This window comes from Peromyscus eremicus, chromosome 2, assembly GCF_949786415.1.
Source record: "Peromyscus eremicus chromosome 2, PerEre_H2_v1, whole genome shotgun sequence".
In the NCBI taxonomy this organism is placed as follows: domain Eukaryota; kingdom Metazoa; phylum Chordata; class Mammalia; order Rodentia; family Cricetidae; genus Peromyscus; species Peromyscus eremicus.
The window spans coordinates 98927063-98947656 of record NC_081417.1 but is presented as its reverse complement, the minus strand read 5'-3'; the positions used below and the strand labels follow the sequence as shown (position 1 = coordinate 98947656).

Below are 20594 nucleotides of genomic sequence, written 5' to 3'. Positions count from 1 at the left end.
ATCCTATCACTCGGGAGGCACAGATCCGTGTGGATCTCTGTGAGTTCAAGGCCACACTGGGAACAGAGCCAGGCGTGGTGGCACACGTCTTAAATTCCAACACTAGTTAACCATAAAGGTCTGGAGGTCTGTACAGACAGACAGGAAGTGACAGCGCTGGGCTAGAAGAGGAAGTGATGTAGCTGGGCAGAGAGAGGAAATGAGTTGGCAGAACAGAAAGGCATACAAGCGTGGGTATACAGGAAGTAGGTCTCTTTGGAAGCTGTAGAAATTGGTGAAGTGAGGTTAGCTATGGCTTTTCCTATTCCTCTGATCTCTCAGGTTTTAACCCTGATATCTGGCTCTGAGTTTTTTTTAATAAGACCTTTTAAGAGTTGTCTACAGACATACAGATCAAGGGGACAGAAGACCCAGATATAAACCCACGTAGGCCTAGCCACCTGACTTTTTACAATATTTCAAAAACATACATTGGAGAGAACACAGCCTCTTCAATAAATGGTGCTGGGGAAAGTGAATTTCCACATGTGGAAAAATAAAACTAGATTCATATCTTTTACCTTGCACAAAAAAATATGTATCAAAAATTTTAATGTAAGACCTGAAGCTTAAAAACTAGTAGAGGGAAATATTGGCAAAAACACTCCAAGATCTAAACAAAAGGAAGGGTTTTCTGAAAAGTATTCCAGTGGCAAAAGAAATAATTTTAAGAACTGATCAATTGGATTACTTACAAATAAAAAGCTACTGCTCAGCAAAGAAAACAATCACCAGAGTAGACAGCTCATAGAATTGGTATGTCAATTACAAAGAGATAGTGAGTTAACATCTAGAATTATGAAGAACTGTAAAATTAACCACCAAAAAAGTATCTAGTCAATAAATGCATTGATGATCTGAATAGACAGTTCTCGAATGTAGAAATACAAGTGTAAGTACTAGAAAATGTAGTCATTGTCTTTAGCCATCAAAGGAATGTGAATTAAAACCAATTTGAGAGTCCATCTCAGCCAGAGCACAGGGGCTATCTTTAAGAAAGCAGATTACCACAAATCCTAGAGAGGACATGGGGAAAGAGGTGCCTTACATGTTTTTGGGACTAGAAATTGATTCAATCACTATGGAATTCAGTGTGGCGGTTCTCAGCAAACTAAAAATAGGACTGCTGAGTGACAGGCTATACCACAGAGGTACTTACACATCTTTGTTCCTGCTACTGTTCACTATAGATAAGAATTTAAACAAGCTTGGATAGCCATCAACAGATGACTAGAAAAAAAAAATGTGGAACACACACAAAATGGAATTATTTTTAACTGCAAAGCAAAATGAAATCACAATAGTTACAGGAAATGGACAAATACTATGTTTTTTCTCTTACATATGGATTTGAGAAGAGGGGGGCCAACAAAACAGGGTGTGGGAAAGGCTAGGAAAGACAGTCAGAGAGGGGAATAATAATAAAGTATAACTCATATACACATGAAACTGCCATAGTGAAACTCACTGAATAACTTTTAAAAAATAATTTTAAAATAATATGGCTATCACATCTATTTATTACACTGAATCCAAGCACTATTATTATGTTCTTTCAAAAACCTACATTTTTGCTTTGAATCTATAAAACTAAAATTCTTAATTTAATTTTATTTGAAACAGCCTGAAGGAATCTTATTATTTTATATTTATCTAAAATTATATATGTGTGTAATATTTATTTATGTCTTAATTTAATCTTTTTAAATAATTAAAATTTTAATTTTAATTCTACTTCAAACCCAGCCTGTTAATGTTTGGCTAATATATTAAATATGCTCATGGACTACCAACATCAGTGGCCACACTTAAAAATAATCTGAGAATCATAAGCTTCCTGAGAGAGAAGCCTAGGTTTAGGTACTTGAAATTTTAATGAAATGACCTATCTTTAAAATTTAAATTATATCTCACATTATCATCCCTCTGTGCTTATACTTCCCTAAGCAGGGAAGTCTTATCAGGTCAGGTCACACTAATGTTACTGCTAATGCATCATAATGACTATGACTGGTCTACGGTACAGCTCACCCAGAGCATGGCAACATTTCTTAAGACTCAGAAAAAAAGTCATCATCACACCTTCCTAACACACACATGCACATAAATGAACACAACCTGAGTCAGGGAAAACAAACAAATTTTAAAAATGCATATATCACCAAATGAGATGTGACATTTCCCACGGGCTCAGCTATTATTGCTGAAGCTTCTGAAACTGACGGCCAGAAGACCAAAACCAAGTAACAGTGAGACCAAAACCAAATAACAGTGTCTCCATTACTTTAAAAAGAAAAAACTCGCCAGCGGCGGTGGTGGCGCACGCCTTTAATCCCAGCACTCAGGAGGCAGAGCCAGGAGGATCTCTGTGAGTACAAGTCCAGCCTGGGCTACCAAGTGAGTTCCAGGAAAGGCGCAAAGCTACACAGAAAAACCCTGTCTCAAAAAAAAAAAAAAAAAAAAAAAAAAGAGGAAACTCTGGGCTGACAACATGGCTAAGAGGTTAAGAGTACTGGCTGCTCTTTCCAAGGAACCTGGATTGATTCCCAGCATTCACATGGTGGCTCACAACTGTCTGTACTCCAGAGGATCCAACACTCTGTTCTGGGCCCTCCTGGCATCAGGAACACACATGGTGCATAGATATATACACGGAGGCAAAACATCCACACACATTTAAAAATTTAAAATTAAAAAAATAAAGAAAGAAAAGAAAACTAATGGTTTGCTTTTTATAGGAAAAACAAATCACAAAGGGGGAAGAATGGAGTAGATACTTTTGCCAAAAATTTCCTTTATAAATAAAGACAAAGTTTGTCATCAAAATTTACTTTCATTTACTGTGTCACTAAATACAAATTTAACAATCTCTCTGTGGCTAAATAAAAAACAGATGTATTTTTCTCCAAGACAAGTGATTAAAATTTGTACCATAAGGAATTTCTAGGCTTTTGTTTTTAAGTGCACTTTGCACAGACATCAAAAGTGATCATACCTGTTTTACTAATGACGTCTTGCAGCTCGACCATAGAACTGACAATCCCAGCAAGAAGGTCAGAACTGGTAAACCAAGTGAGTGCTTGTAAACAACGTAACTGCTCCCTTTGATGCTCTGCAGAAACGTAAGTACCCATTATGAAATGCTGTAAGTTATTAAAGTGCACATTTAAATTTCCTAGCAGTGTTCTGGTGCTTAGGGAAATCAGACTGTCTGCCTACGGCTCCCTCGTACAGAGAATCTAGTTGCATCTGACTAACCTAACACTAACTAACAAGCATCAGAAAGGACAGACAGTTCCTTTCGTTTTGGTTGTATGACAACAGCCTGATTCTTAGCAGCTGCATCAGGGTTGAGAGTGCAATGGCAGAGCACTTGTTTCCTGCAAGTTAGCCTTGGGCTTCATCCCCAGGCACGAATTTTAAAAAGTTAACATCTAAATCTACCGTTTCCTCAAAAATAGTAAAACATACAAAAGAAATGTCAGCTGGAAACTTATATTTGCCTCATTTTTAAACAACTCTTCAAGGTATTTTTAACTGTCATCACTTTATTCTGATTTTATACTGAAAGCATGGATAACTTATTCTGATCATTTTTAAGTGTCTGTTTTGGATTGTCACAATTTGAAAAACTGATGTATAAACTCTCACTATACTGTTAAAAAAAGATGATTCAAACATAATAAAGCTACACAATACTGAAATTATACATATTTGCTTCTTAATATCAATTTACAAAAAAAGCAAGGCTAATTTTTATAAAATAAGCATTTATACACACATACATCTGAAAATAAACTGGACTTTGTTACATGATTTGATGTATTATATAATTCTTTGAAGGTTTGGTATAACAGCCAACCACACACACATTGTACTTCACTTACATATAACTCAGATTTTTTAAAGCACAGTTTATCTTACTTGGAAATTTGCGCTTGTCTTTGGGCTCTCCCGTATACACCAGCACACCTATGCCTTCTTTACAGCTTTCCATCCAGGTAAAAAGAGAGGCACAGGATTGGCCCAAGATCTTGAGTCTGTTTGCTGCCAAAATGGCAATCGCACCTTTCCGGAACACACGAATCAGTCCTTTGAACGATTTTTTCTTTGGTTTGGCTTCTTCTTGTTTCTTCTCATCTACCGCTGTCAATGCCTGGGCTAGAGTTCTAATTTCCAGTTTGAACAATTCCAAGCTGTTGACTTGCTCCTGGAGAAAGTCTCTCTGTGTGGATAAGGCACATGACCTGCTGTAGAGGGGATACAATGCTCCAGCCATCAGCGCACATGCCGCCAGCAAGCACGTCTGTTCCCTCTGAGTCTTGGCCAATGCATTTTTGAAATGTGAATTCTCAAGAACCAGTTGTTCATGTGAGTTCTCAATACGGTTCAATTTTTCCATGTTTTTCTCTGCAATTTCTTGAAATTTCTATAAAAGAAGTCAAATAATATATATAATCTTGGAACGAAGAAGCATTTTACTAATTTTTGTTAATACAAAGAAATATACTTTGGTTATAACTACTAGTTCCCTTCAAAAAATCTGTTATAAAATATCCAAATGGGCAGCAGCAGGCCAGACAGCTTAGATCTGAATGTGCATATTGACTTTGAAAATCTCTTACACAGAAGCTTTACATAAACCATGACACATAAATTTGCTAGCATTTCATGAATTCCTGTGTACTTGCATATGAATACACATATGTAGAAAGGGAAATACGCTTTCTGGACCTAATTTCTCCTTTCCACTCCTCAATAATCATTATTTCCTCTTAAATAGAAACTACACTGGAACTTGCAGGGGGAAGGTATAGTAGAAGATACTACTATTGCGAAAACAAACGAAGAGTTAAATTAGTGATGGGAGAAGCAGCAGTCGATCAACAGTCTGCCATTTCTGACTACAAGAGACTGATGCTGAATACAACCTCTTGTTTCAGCTCCAGAGCAGGAGGAGAGGATGGTGGAGAGCTGGGCCTCAGCAGCTCTCTAATCCTCTTTCCCTAATTAACATCCTTAGAATTCAAATTTGAACTTGAACCCAAAACTGAACATTAGCTGGAAGAACCACATTTTAGTAACTAGAAATAAACTATCTATGAGATCTTACATGCAGTCATTATGGTTTGTGGAGGTAAAGGAGAAATGGTTTTAAACTGGTAGATTCCGCTTCACTATTCACTTATCTTTCAGTAAATATTAGAAACTACTCAGAGTTCAATATGCTATGAAAACCGAGAGGTCAATCATCATTATGGTGCAGTGCTACAGTAGATACATGCCAGGTTGTCAGAGCACCAAAGGGCACTTGATGAAATGATGTTGACAAGCTTTTGGAGGGATATGACAATTAAAGGGAAAAGGGGTATGAGTTATGCAAAAGAAAAAAAATTAAACCTACACCATTAATAAGGAGGCTAGACAATAGCAACCCTTTAATAATTTAATCTAACCTTGCAAACAACCATGATTTAACAGCTGCAGTTAGATTTTATTTTCAAAGTGAACCTTCATGACATAGCCATGAACCTCTTTCCCTCAAATAGAAAACTAAGGGAGTTCAATTCTAGTATGATAGTCATTTAGAAACAGAGAAATATTATCCTTAGTATCGGCATGGCAAAGTCAAGTTCTGTCTTCATAATGAGACTCCTTCGGGACATTAAAGGAACTATTTCTCTTTGTACTACTGGTTTAAACTGTACTATGTGAAAAATTTAAAGTTGATCTTTGGGAGAGGTATATGATGTCTTATTCAAGAGTTGCCCAGTGAACACCCAGAAGAACAAAAGGCACTTGTAAAATTCACGTTGGCAGGAGAGCCTCAAAAGACATCAACATCTAAGGCAAGTCATGCAAACGCTCGGCCACAGTGCAAGATGTGGTGTCAAAGGCTATCATGGGCAGTGCTGGTAGGCAACAGCACAATAATTTCAAGCTAGCAGACATGACAACCGAGGAAAATAAATCCTAGGAGATAGTTTCCCAAAGACAGAGTGTGGAAGGAGACACTCAGAGGCGCAGGCAAGCGGGTGAAGGGGAAAGGAAGGCATAAAAGAAGTCACTGGTTGAAGGATTTGATTTATCGTGTGCCTTCGCTTCAGGAAAGGAAAAATCGAATTTTAGAAATGGATTTTCTATTGAATGGAACTGGAAATTGTCTATCAAGTGAGGTAACCGAAGCCCAGAAAGACCGATACCACGGAGTCTCTCATAGGCAGATCTTACTTTAGGATTTTAGAGTTGATTGTTGGGAGTGACAGTAGAGGCTGGGGAGCAGGAAGCAGGGTGGGGAGACAGTAGAAGGCATGTGATAGGAAGCAGAGGTGGGCAATACTGGAGGCAGGATAATTTGAGCAGGGATAGGGTTGAAGGGACAGGAGAGCGGAGGGTATAGAGGGATCGTTAGCAAAAAACTAAGGATGCATGAAAAGGTCATGTGAAAATGTTACAAGCTAACATCTAAAAAATGTTACAAGCTAACAGTTTAAAAGGAAGCACCCTGTACAGATGGACAACACTGCTTCCAGAGCTCATGGTGCCAGACATAGGCTGCTTCCTGATGAGTTGTTAGTGAAGGAGACCCCAAGGGTGTCTACAGGAATACAAGCTATTACCTTTGTTCTTCATTGCCTACCACAAGTAGTGACCCTATCCCTGAAGACTGTGGTGTCTTCAGGAACTGAAATGGAAGGTTCCCCCTGCTGGCTAGCTTTCCTGGTGCCAGAAGGTGCTGTGCAGGCTGCTGGGAGAGAAAAGACATTAATAGTCACACCCAGCTGTGAACCCTGCAAGGTGCAAGAGGGAACTGCTAGGCAAGATACAGCTCCCAGTGCAACAGTTACAAGACTGTTGTAGGGGTAACCAACCAACCACTTTCTCAGATTTGACTCCTCAGTCTATTGAAGGGAATTCATGCCCAATACTGCAAATACGGTCAAAAGCCCATGGCTGGAGGTCATGGGCCCTGAGCAGGGGGTGGGGTGCAGAGGTTGAGGTGTAGGGAACAGCTACTACTGCTGTTTTGCTAAATAGACATGGTGTCAAACTGCCTTCCAAATATTTATGTTTATACCCATGGATTCATGCGCGATCAGTCTTAGGAATATTCTGTTTGCTGTGGACAACAGTTAATTAATGCACAGACTCATAACTGATAAAAAGTGCTAAGACTTTTTAAGTCATTAAACAAGACATTGTTTCTATAATGTCCCCCTCCAAAGCTCGAGGAATTATTACAGAAAAGGGAGTAGAAAAAATGGAAGAGCCAGAGGATGTGGAAGGGTGCTATGAAACACTATCTTCTTAACATGGCAGAGCTACTGCACTCATGGACTCCCAGGAGCTATGGTTACCAGCACAAGAACTATACAAGATCAAAATTCCATCAGTAACAGGGGAGTCGCTCAGGAGGCCCCACTGCCACCTGAGAAGCTATTGGCAGTTAATGGATGCTGGTGGGAGGGAGTCATTTTCTCTAGTATTGTTGCTCCAGGAAATAACAAGAGCCTCCATTTACAGTTATTAAGTCATAAGAAAAAAAAGGAAGAAGGAGGGAGGAAGGGAGGGAAGTGGGAAGGGGGAGAGGGAGGGGGGGAGGGAGGGAGGAAGGAAGGAAGGAAGGAAGGAAGGAAGGAAGGAAGGAAGGATAGAGAGGCAGGCAGTTTAGCAGAGAGAGAGGGAAATGGAATAGGGCAATGGGGAGAGAAAAATGACCAAGCATGTTGTAGAAATTATGTAACTGTCAAATAATAAAATAAAGAAATAAGCACTAAACATGTACTAGCACTAAAAATGGGGAAAGAAACAGTTTTCTCTCCTTCTATAGCACATGCCAACTATTTTTATCTACTCCAATCTTCCTTTTCTAAGGCCCAGTCCAGTCATGCCTGTGGTAGAAATGGTAAGCAATGAAGGAATGAGGAAATAAAGATGTTGTATCTTGCCCCCACCTACATCTCCACTGAGGGTCAATCTGGGGCAGCATTATTCTACCAGTGTAACTGAACTATGCCCCGTGGCTCCACACAAATACCATTAACAAAGTGGGCAGTGCCCCAGGAGGGATGGCTACTTAAAACAAACAAGAACATCTGAGCAGCAATGCCCAAGGGGACTGCTTCCAGGTACATATCCTCATATGGGACGCAATCTCTAAGAAAAGAGAGAGTGGCACTCTGAGTATAGCTAGATGAATCAGAAAAGTAGGTATTTGGGAAAATAAGAGCCAGAAAGTAAGACACCAGGCTCTATGAGAGTACGAATAATTCAAAATGCCTAGAAAAAGGGGAATGGTGGGATCCGAGCGGTTACGAGAACATGGTGAGAGACTTGTGCGGTGAGTTAAGGAATCTAACTCCACCAGGAAAGCTACAAGAGGACATAAAATCCCAGAATATTACCACACTGCATAAACGAACATGAGAATGAGAAACATCAACAAAAACTGCTAAGTCACGGTAGAGTGGCATGGCACGTGGTCAGAAAAGCAGGTCCTGAAGGTTAACTCTAGACTCTCACCATGAATCAGGCTCACCTGTTCAAGGCAAAGCAAAAGGAGGAAAAAAACTGAGATGGTGTATGAGGACAAAGAGGCTGCCCAGCAACGGCCACACGAGGAGAAGCAAAGTGAGCCCTGTATCTCAGGCTTTTAATGCGTCGCCAACGAAAAAGAAAATCTGGGAAACGATATCATTTGCTAATTTTATTATTTGTTTCAAATATATAAAACATTATTGCCACTGGCATGAATCAAATAGATTGTTGAAGAGCTAAAAATTAGGCAGGCTCATTAAAGAAAAGATTCAGGGAATGAACAAGAACAAAATATAATGACATACATATATATATGAAAATGCTACCTTGGTGGTGACACATGCCTTAATCCCAGCACTCAGGAGGAAGAGATAGGCAGATCTCTTGAGTTCAAGGCCAGCCTGGTCTACAGAGCGAATTCTAGGACAGCCAGGACTACACCGAGAAACCATGTCTTAAAAAAAAAAAAAAGAAAGAAAGAAAGAAAAGAAAAAAGGAAGGAAAGGAAGAAAGAGAGAAAGGGCCATTATGAAACTTTGTATGCCAACAAAATAGCTAAAAAGTAAAAAACTTTAAAAAACAACACTTAGTTCATGTTAGCACAGACGAATCTCAAACTCCTGCATAGCACACCACTGCACATCTGGGATAGGTTCATTTCATAAATAAGGAAACTAAACCCAAGTCCTTCGACTGGATTCACCTATCTTATTATAGGGCCTTCCCATCTGAAGTATTCTACTTTCCCCTCAAGTCACAAGGCTTCCCCTGTGAGGCTGTCCTCCAGCTAATGAAAATGGAGAGCTTGGTTCGTTCCTTTACATTAACCTGACTGCTTCGTGCCACAGTTTCAAATGTTCTCTAGCTCCCTTCCATCTCCCCTCACACCATCAGAACATCTTCACAGCCCATTTCAGCTGTCTATTCTGACATGCGTTACTATCATTCCCATTCACAGTGATCGAGACTTCTCTGAACTTACAGAGCACTTAGGCATTCAATCGCCACACCGTTACCTACCGACTCCATGTGTCCATATCTCCTCAGTCCTGAATACTTGGGACTGATTGTTCCTAGAGGACAAGAATTACTTACCATGCAGTCTGTCACGGTGCTCTATAGCCTGCAGCTATCTAACAAATACTGAGTGAGTGAATTAAGCAACTCTTTATAAAAAACATCCCTGGGCTTAGCACAGAGTTTTGTCCAGGACAGCAACTGAATAAAAGCCTAATTGATGAAAAAAGCTTTACAATGTAAAGAACAGCGAAGGAAAAATCTAGTAAAAACAAGGTAATTTCCTCATATCTTTGAGAACTTACAAGTCAAAATTCTGTTTTAAATCGATTCTGACTTTCCACAGGGACTCTCCGAGATATACATTATTTACTATGAAGTTCTCTTGAAGAACAAAGCCTGTTTGATAGTCAGGCTAGAATCAGCTGTATAGCAAATCTGCCCTAAAAAATCCACTGTTCTCCACCCAAGGATATTAAAGGCCAATATTTTAAAAACAAACAAAACACACATCAATTTCATATGGGGCAAAAGCATTCCTCATACTGAAATAACCTGCCCTACCTTAGGGTGTTTAGTTTAAAAAAAATAATAACAATAATAATCTCAAATTCTAGAAAACCACTCTTATCTTGAACTTTTAATAACTCAAAATACAGGATGCATATCTTTTACCCAAACATCTTTAGCATAACAAAACTATTATGTAACTTGACTACTTTGCCTTTTCTCACTGATAATTCAAGTCTGTCCAAAATCTGGAAAAAGGACACCTTCTTCCCTGTGGGAGTGTGCTTCCTCAGGCATGGGCTTTCGGGACTGCCTGCTCAGCTTGTAGAACCCTGCAAGCTTTGAAATGCTGGCCCAGTAGCCCAGGAAGCAGACTGGTCTTAATCACGTTATGCTGTTCCTTATGACAGTGCAAACCAAAAACGCGTTTCAGACACTAAGAACTTCAGTCAGAACATCTTATGTAAGTTACTTACCTTGCCTTTCACACAATGACAATATTGAAAGAAAAATGACAAACACAAATGTATGACACAAATACATCTCTTTTAAAACAAAGCATATTTTGTGTAAACTGATCTCTCACACAAGGATGATGGGGATAAAATGGTACAGTCACTTTCAATGACAGTTTGGTCGTTATTCAACAAGCTAAACAGAATCACTGTTTGATCTAGCAATTGAATTATCTGTATCAAATATATACTATATGTGTGCATGTACATACATGAACCCTCAAACTCTGTAAGGAGTAATTACTTAAACTATTATCATCACATAAATTTAGCATGTCAAACACATGTGCCAAAAAATGAAATATGCTTAAGTTTATGCTTTTATTTCTAATGCAACACAAATCATAAAAGTCCCTTTGGCTCAACCAGATCCTCCTGGGGTGGGGGGAGAGAGTGTGTGTGTGACAGACACACTCCTTTTCATTAGACAGAGTAAAGGTATTGATACAAAAGATGCTTGGTTTGTTGACGTTTTGTTAAAAGATAAACAGTATTCATAAAGTTAGCAGTATTCCCCTCACCCCGGGTTCTAACCTGTCCATTCCTGCGCTTTCAGACTGAAGACAGGAATGGCTGGGTTCTCTCTCCTCTGTGAAGAGGAGGCTCCTCTCCTTCTCAAACTCTGGCCTCCTCTTATAAATCTACAGCATTCCTTGGGTAATTTATAATGTATATTACCTTGTAACAAACCTTGTACTGTACAACTGTTCATGTGGCTCTCCAAATAAATTTTCTATTGGTTGAAAAATGAGCTATGCATTACACCTTTCTGTTTAATGCCTCCACAGCAAACACAGTGTCCTATACATACAGCATACAGTACAGAAAGTGTTTTTATTAATTTTAATTATATAAAATCATCTTGATTTCTTTACCTACAACAATAACTTAAAATATAGTGTATTATACTAAATCTCCTATTTCTCAGTAATACAAACTAAGAGAAATATGAATTAGGAGAACTACCACTTGTGTGGGTAGGTAATTTTAGCTTCTTCATATCTTATCATGCTTGATTATTAGTTACCAAAAATCATGTAGATTACAAAGTAAAGTTAATCCATGGAATGGAATATGCACTTTACCCAGATTATTTAGCTGAATAGACACCTAAGATATATTGTGGGATGCTTCAAATGTATTTAAACTCAAGAAGTCTCCTACCACTCAGCTGGCATAAGTCACCTACAACTAAGCTATGCTGTGATAGCAAAACTCTTTCTATTGTTGAAACCAGCTCTGCAGGTTTCAGTTATCTAACAGTATTTATATACATCACTATCATTTCTTTCAAATAAAAGCAAATGAAATTACGCTATTGTTTATTTACTAACCACTCAGTTATAAAAAGCAAACATTCAACAAGTCCATAACTATTTTGTTTCCTACAAATCCCCTCTATGATCATTTCCATCTGACATCACCAATCCCTACCACCCACAATCTAGGCGATGATTATGCCCCATCCATGTTCTTATGAGCATAATCTTGGAAAACTCACTAAGTAATATCAAATAAAAATATCTTATTTACATTTAGCTTTTATGATAACCAACTCCATAGAATTGATTCTAGCAAAATTTTCTAAAATAAAATTCATAGATCAGGTAATGTATATCATAACAGTTCTGAACTCAATATGAAGCCAAAATGAATTATTCCTGCATACTCAATTATATTTGATACTTGATGAAGATGCAAACGTAAGCTTAATACAGGCCATATGCAATATATAATATTAAATTACTTTTATAAATAATGAAATTAAGAGTTTTAATTTGCATACACATGCACCAAACCTAAGTGTAACAAATTCTTTAGAAAAAAGCATTCAAGACTTCTCCTAAAAACTGTTTGCTATCAGCATTTATGATGACATAAGCCCTCACTTCCAAAAGTAAACTGCAAGATGGCTCAGTGTGTGGGGGCTCCTGTCACCAAGCCTGACACCTCGAGGACAATTCCTGGGACTCACACAGTGGGAAGAGAGAACCAACTCTTGCAATTTGTCCTCTGACTTCAGTGTTTGCCCTGTGGACAATACACACACACACACATACACACACACACACACACACACACACACACACACACACACACCAAATAAATAAAAGTTTGTGATTTTCTACGCCATCCTACACATATGGCATAAAATAAGTGTGTTTAAGAAACTGCTAGCTATTGCAATTAAATTAGTGTAGCATTGAAAACTGGAAGTGAGTGAAATAAAGTACAGAATATATGAATACAGTAATCCGGACCTTGCAAAGGTACAAAAGCAATTCCATACAGAAAGTGCATTCTTTATTGGCCACATAAGGTAGCCTGGCTTGGGAGGCAGAGGCAAGAGGATTTCTGCGAGTTCGAGCCAGCCTGGTCTTCACAGAGAATTCCAGTGGCTCATTGTGAGAACTGTCAAGAGAGGGAGAAAGGGGAGGGGGGGAGGAGGGGGAGAGAGAGAGAGAGAGAGAGAGAGAGAGAGAGAGAGAGAGAGAGAGAGAGAAAGAGGCGGGGGAGAAGGAGAGAAGAAAAAGGAAGTATTGCCTTTTCAACTGAACAACTATATGCAAAAAAGCCAACCTCAACCCATACCTCACACTTTTACAAAAATTAGCTCAAATTTTACATAGGCCTACTTACAAAACTTAGAAGGTAAAATGACTGAAAGGAAAAACTAAGAGAAAATCCTGATTATGCACTTTGAGAATTTTTATTTGTAACACCAAAAACAATCTATAAGACAAAAAATTGAAAATAGGAACTTTATCAAATACAAATGTTTCTGGGGTATAGCTCAACTCGTAGACTAGCACTTGGCTGGAATGTGTAAGACCTGCATTCAATATCTAACACTACGAGAAAAAAATTAAAAAGCTTCTTCTGTAAATTAGGTGCTGCTAATGGAACAGGAGAAAACATCTGTAAACAGTGTAGTTAACAAATGAGAAATTTAAAATGTGTGCTAAGTCTCGAAAATCCAGACTAAGAAAAGAACCCAAGTCAAGTATGTGACTCAACATCTTAGCACTTGGAGGCAACAGGAGAGGATCTCTGTGAGCTGGAGGCCAGTCTGGTCTACAGAATGAGTTCCAGGACAGCCAGAGCTACATAATGAGACCTGTGTAAATACATACATACATACATACATACATACATACATACATACATACATACTCGACAAAAGTTGTGCACAGGGCTGGGGATGTGAACAGGGCTGGGATGTGAACAGGGCTGGAGATGTGAACAAGGCTGGGGATACAGCTTAGTAGTAAAAGTGCTTCCTACCATGTACAAGTTCCTGGATTCAGTAAAACATCACACACACACACACACACACACACACACACACACACACACACACGGGAGGAGAGAGACAGAGACAGAGATAGACACACAGAGCCAAAGAGGGAAGGGGGAAGAGAAGGAAAAAGGGGAGGGGATGCGAAGGGTTAGGAAGAGGAGGAGAGAAAAGAGAGGGGAGGGAGGAGAGGGCAGAGAAAGGTGAGAAGAGGTGAAAGGAAGGAGAGGAAAGCAGGTGGAATTGTTTGTTCCTATTTGAGCAATTTTACTGCTCCATCAGCCTGGTGTGGTAGCACATGCCTGCAATCCTGAGATAAGAAAACTGCCATGAGTTCAAAGCCAGCCACAGCTACACAGCAAGACCTGTATCACATGAACAAACAATAACAAAAAAAATGAACAGATAATTCACCAAAGAAAATATATAAATGACAAATGAGCATTTAAATACATACTCAACTTTATTACTCACTAGGGAACACTAAACTTGATTTAATTTTAATTTATAACTAAATGTCATGTAACTACATACCAATTAGGATGACTAAAGTTTGAACGAAGAAAAGAATGAAAGGCTATGTACAGAGGGAGATCAAATACAACTCTGCTAAGAAGAATTTAAAAAGAGATTATAAAGTTGCTTTGGAAAACAATTTAATGTTTTCTTAAATATACACTTAGCATATAACCCAGACATCAGACTCCCAGGTATTTATACAAGAGAAATGAAACCTTATGATCACATAAAAACATTTCCATAAATATTTAACCACAACTGCTACAAAATAAGGAACCCAAAGGCCCATTAGCAAGTGTCCAGAGATAAGAAAACAATGATCTAGTCACAAAATGGAACAGTACCCCAGAATGAAAAGCAATTAACTGCTGATGTGCATAAAAGATGGAGGACAGAGATGTGTCTTTCTAGGTGAAAGGTGTGGCCTGGATGGCGGCACGCTTCACTGCGGCATGGCACAATGGCAAGGGCATGACTACACAGACGGCCCCCACGTCTGTGCCTCCCGTGTGTCCTAAGCATGACCAACTCCCAGGGCTACCCAGTGAAGCAAGGAAATAGTGAAGCAAATTACATGGGAACAACAAACACAGGAAAAAATGAACCTGGGCCCCTACTGGGCATCACACAGGTTTTAATTATGACTGACCATACAGACATAAAAACTAAAACCACAAAACATTTAGAAAATAATAATAAGGGTCTATTATCTTCATTGCTTTGGGGTAATGAAAGATTATTATAATAAAAATAGAACACCAAAACAGAAAAAAGTTTGATATCTGTGAGAACATAAAGTGGTATTACCATTTCAGAAAAGTCCTTCATACAGTTTCTTACGACACATAACTAAGAACAAACTGACAACTGCACTCTTTGGAGGTAGCCAAGAAAAGTGAAACCATGTTGACAAAACACTTGTCCAACAGTTTTTGCATAAAGTCCATTTATAATAGTCCCAAACTGGAAATAAACCAAATATCCACCCACCCATTTTCAATCAAATTGTGATGTGACTATGAAATGGAATACTATTAAACCATAAAAAATAATAAACTACTAATACATAACAACGTAAGTAATATTATGTTTGACATCAACATCAAGTGAAATAAGCCAACTCCCAATGAATAAATACTGAATGACTCCATTTGTACAAAATCCAAACCTTGTGCAATTGATCAGTAATGAGGAACAGGAGAATGACAGCTGCCCGTGAAGTGAAAAGTGACTGCAGAGGGCACACAACATTCTGACAACGGAAATGTATGAAGCCTTCACAGAGTAAGATTATGAGTGCTGACATTAGCCAAAACATCAAATTAGCCATGCTTGGAGGCACACCCTTACAATACCAACACTAGAAAGGCTGATGCAGGAAGATTGTGAATCTGTAACACATAAAGACATTCTGTCTCCAGGGGGGGAAAAAAATCAAAACTGTACACTTGTGAGCTCCTTCCACTGAACTAGATTGTGGTGATAGATTGTGTACCCTAATAAATTTGCCTGAAGATCAGAGAACAGAATAAGCCACTAGATTAAACATAGAAGCCAGGCAGTTGTGGCACACACCTTTAATCCTAGCACTTGGGAGGCAGAGATCCAGAGAGATAGACAAGTGGTCTATCTTCAAACACTTCAGAGATCTATGAAATACAGCATTAAAGATATTTTAATAACATAAAGTTCCTTTTTTTAATGACAATGAAACATGTCTGTTCCTGGCAGCACCAATCTACTTCAGAGATGATGGGCATCAAAGAAACTTCTTATGGAGTTTACTTTCTTTGTGGCAAAAGCAGCCACTGGGCAAGAAAGTATCCTTGCCTCGACTACTGACAGTATGCTGTCCAAATGGGCAAGCAGGACACAAAAGAAAGGACTGCTGAACCTTACCAAGAAAAAGTAGGACAGCCCTGCAGAAAATCCTGCTCCACAGATGAGTCTGTCAGATATGCTAGGCCTGTAGGCTGAAGATGGATGCCCTAACGTTGCAGAGGAACCTTGAGTGACTATCCAGGCAGCCAGCTGTTCCTGTCATTTCTCACATTTCTGGAAGTCACTTGCCTGTACTTCCTGCTTACTTAGTTAATATTATTTCCTTCTTGGGTCTCTGAGGGAGTTAAAGACTAGATAGTTATAGTTATAGTTTTCCTTGTTAATAAATTCAGAAAAGAAACTCACAAAAGAGGTGTAAAGTGTATAAGTTTGAAAGACATCAAAAGATAGTATTTAGTTGGTAATACAAGTTAGAATAGAAAGTGAATTAGGTACAACATTTTGGACTTACCAAAATAGGATAAATAATAGAATATTTTCTCTGAATTTGTCAAATGTTTATGGACTGGACATTGTTAATTTAATTCTTGACTGTATATATTGTATATATTTATTGTATTTATTTTATATACTTTTTCTTATATTAGTTATAACCTTCTTTTATTATTTTAGACAAAAAGGGGGAAATGTGATGATATATTGTGTACCCTAATAAATTTGTCTGAAGATCAGAGGACAAAACAAGCCACTAAATTAAACACAGAAGCCAGGCAGTGGTGGCACACACTTTTAATCCTAGCACTTGGGAGATAGAAATCAGTCTGGATCTCTGTGAGTTCAAAGCCACCCTGGACTACATGAGATTGACTCAGTCTAGGAGAGAAGCAGAGCCAGGTAGTGGTGGCACACACCTTTAACCCCAATACTTGGGAGTCACATGCTTTTAATCCCAGCACTAGGAAAGTTGAGACAGGAAATGATATAGGTGGGAAGAGAAAGGTATATAAGGCATGAAGAGACAGACTTTCAGCTGAGGAAAGCTTTTCAGGCTGAAGAGTCCTAGAGGTAAGAGGTGCTTTGTTCCTTTGTTTCTCTGATCTCTCAGCATTTACCCCAATATCTGGTACTGGGTTTTTTATTATATTTTATTATATTATATTACATTTAGGAATGCATGTTACACTGGATCTTTTACTTCAGTTTGAAAATATAAAGTATATCATATTAATACCTGAATACAATGAACAAATGGCTATTTTCAGGAAATATGTTTACTGATTAATTCAAATCCACATAGAAATGCCTAAGTTCACATAGGGCCTATAATTTCTATTCTTTTTTTTTTTTTTTTTTTTTTTTTTGGTTTTTCGAGACAGGGTTTCTCTGTGTAGCTTTGCACCTTTCCTGGAACTCACTTGGTAGCCCAGGCTGGCCTCGAACTCACAGAGATCCGCCTGGCTCTGCCTCCCGAGTGCTGGGATTAAAGGCGTGCGCCACCACCGCCCGGCGTTATAATTTCTATTCTTAATAAAGCTTAAACCTCAGAATTATTTTACAACTATAACTCTACCTCTCATATTAGTTGATATATGAGATTGTCATCATTATGACAAAAATCTCTGAGGAAGTATAAAGCAGGAAGGAAGTACTCTGGCCTGTGGTCCTTTGGCTCTGTCACTAATGAACACAATGACGTACAGCAGGAAGATGGGAAAGCTAAGCAGTTCGCCTCATGGTGGATAGGAAGCAGGAAGGGAGGAGGTGTGGGGCCAGGACACATCTTTCTATTGACACTCCCAGTAAGCTACTTCCTACAGCCAGGCTCCACCTCCTACTCTTTGCCACCTCCCAGTAATGCCATCATATCCAACACAGATTTAATCTGTAAGGTTGGGATGCAAGTGGCTCCATCACCTCCCCCAAAGCCTGTCAACTGGCAAGTAAACTCCCAACTCATGAGCTCATGGAAAAAATGTCATATTCAACCCCTAAGTCAGTATAACACATTTTAACCACAAACGAGCTTAAATGATAGTTCAACTGAAGCCCCCAAAATGGAATAAGCTGCACAAAAGGATATTTACACTGTCAATATTTTACCAGATCTCCTAATGCTTTATTTTAAAAATAAATATAAGATTTCATCATTTAACCAAAAAGATTAGGGTTTTAACAACAACAACAAAATTATCTTCAAACTCAAGTAAAAGACAATCCTTAAAACAGACACACACAGAAATAGACACAGGTAATTTGTCACATCAATGAAATAGGTAACATACCTTCTAACGTTACATGAAACTAGAATTATAATTGCAGGTCCTACTGTAAAATGACCATGAGATGTATTTTATCTTCTATGCTAGGTTTGACTGGGAACAGAAGATTTAGGTAGTTAAACATATTTTCTCTATATAAATTATTGCCATTTATATATTATTAGCTATCATCCCTGCCTATAAGAAGTAGCACAATGATTACTGTGTATTTGCATAATCATAATATAAACAAGTTCTGTGAGGTCTTCAAAAAGGTTTAAACTGATTTAGAGTTGATACAAAATAAAAATTGAACCTTTAATCCCAGCACTATGGAGGCAGAGATAAGTGGATCTCTGCAGGCTAGCCAGGGCTACATAATGAGACTCTGCCCAAAAAGAGGGGAAAAAATAGAAATGGTTAAACAAAGCAGCTATTTTTCAAGATACTTTTATTAATCCTTTGCAAATGTTAGAGTGTTTCACTCAGATTCGCCTGGCTCCTCCCAGCTATGGCCAGTTCTCTGCGAGCAGCGTACCTGTGCCCTCCTCTGGACCTCCAGGAGCAGCTCAGAATACTGGAATTCCAGCTCCTTCTTTTGCTTGTGCCAACAGCTCTCTTGGGCCTTGATTTGTTCCGCCACTTTGCTGAAGGTGTCTTCCTGGGTCTGCTGAAGCTCTCTCATTGTATCGGACTTGTTTTTACAGATATACTCCAGGTGACTTATCTATAAATGGAAATGAAATCCAGATTGAGACATGACATCACGTCTGTAGCTCAATAAAAACCCTATATTCTCTACTACATTTTATCCCTAAGATCATATAAATATTTTAAGTTAAAAATGTAAATAAAGTAAGAACCATAAATTATGGGGAGGGGGGTAAGTTAGACAGTTTAGCAAAAAAAAAAATGGTATAATTTTCATACTTAAACAATGAATTTTTATTTTTCCTCTTTCTAATAAAGTAGCTTTCTCTATCATCAATTTTACAGAGATAACTTGGGAAATTATTCTTATTTCTAGAACCGAAGCTCAGGTTATTTGAGGTGTCTCAGTGAGAAAGGAAATACTTAAATGAGATTTACAAATGAGCAAACATTAAACATATAATAACACAGAAAAATTACACCCAGTTTTCATTTTAACAAACACTAAAAAGAAAACCCGTATCTTCTAACATGCATGTTGATTAATATTCTGAAACTACGAACAGATATTAAAAACATCATCTCAGAGAGGTAATGCACATATTTAATTATCAGTCTGTTTTCACCCAGGTACTAACTCACAGTCACAGACAGCATCTGCTTCTCAGTTTATTTCCACAGTTTATTCTAGCCCTACTTCACAATACCTTTGGTTGTACCGTTAGTACACTAAAGATAAAATGCTCAATAATACAAGTGCTCACCCTGAAGTTGGGCCATTTCGTTAATATAATATATATCTTTTTAAACTCACAGAACTGTTTTTCTCTTCTGATCCTTTAATGTCACTGTAACTGAGATCTAGACATTATACCACAGTTTACAGTTTTTATTGTCACAAACACAGTCCTGAGAAGTCACCAAGCCCAGGGTAAGTAATAGTGTCTTAAATGGCAGCATACATGACCTACTCACCTCTTAACTTTCTATAGCAAGAGCAGGGCTTTTTTCTGTTTGGAAAAGACTGAATTCCTAGGTTTAATAGAATAGTAAAATGACTGTAAAGTATACTATTTTATTTGTAAAATACACATTTCCCAATCTAAAATATGGGTTGTGTTTTCTCACAGTTTGTGACATTTGAAGAAACAAGTCAAGATGTCATTTAAATTTTTCTAAATACTTTTAAAACAATACTTCATATTTCCTAAGCAAAGACTTTTAAGTTTATGTTTTTGAATAACTACATCCTATTTCTATTTTATGCTAACATAAAGAGTTGGTTTATTAATGTAAATGACTAAGTTCTTTGAATTGCTTCATCAGTAAGATTAATTTATTTTCTCTTAATTAGGTCCCTGTGGCTAATACTGGCTAGTAGTATTAGCATGTCCTGCACAGAAAGTGGAGCTTAGAGACTTCATACAGACTTCAGTCACATTTACATGCCCACAGCAATGGCATCAA

The 20594-nt window shown here is 38.2% G+C and overlaps 1 protein-coding gene across 4 annotated transcripts in view; it reads right to left on the bottom strand.

The window, feature by feature from the left end:
* Ccdc171 (coiled-coil domain containing 171) overlaps window positions 1-20594 on the bottom strand; it is a 257585-nt gene that overhangs the window by 130780 nt on the left and 106211 nt on the right. For all 4 annotated transcript variants that reach the window (XM_059254493.1, XM_059254492.1, XM_059254495.1 and 1 more), the window contains 3 exons: window positions 19015-19203; window positions 3964-4468; window positions 3035-3151 (listed from right to left, as the gene is read on the bottom strand). In XM_059254493.1, coding sequence (XP_059110476.1) covers window positions 3035-3151; window positions 3964-4468; window positions 19015-19203 — 811 coding nt within the window. The remainder of the gene's footprint in view (window positions 1-3034; window positions 3152-3963; window positions 4469-19014; window positions 19204-20594) is intronic.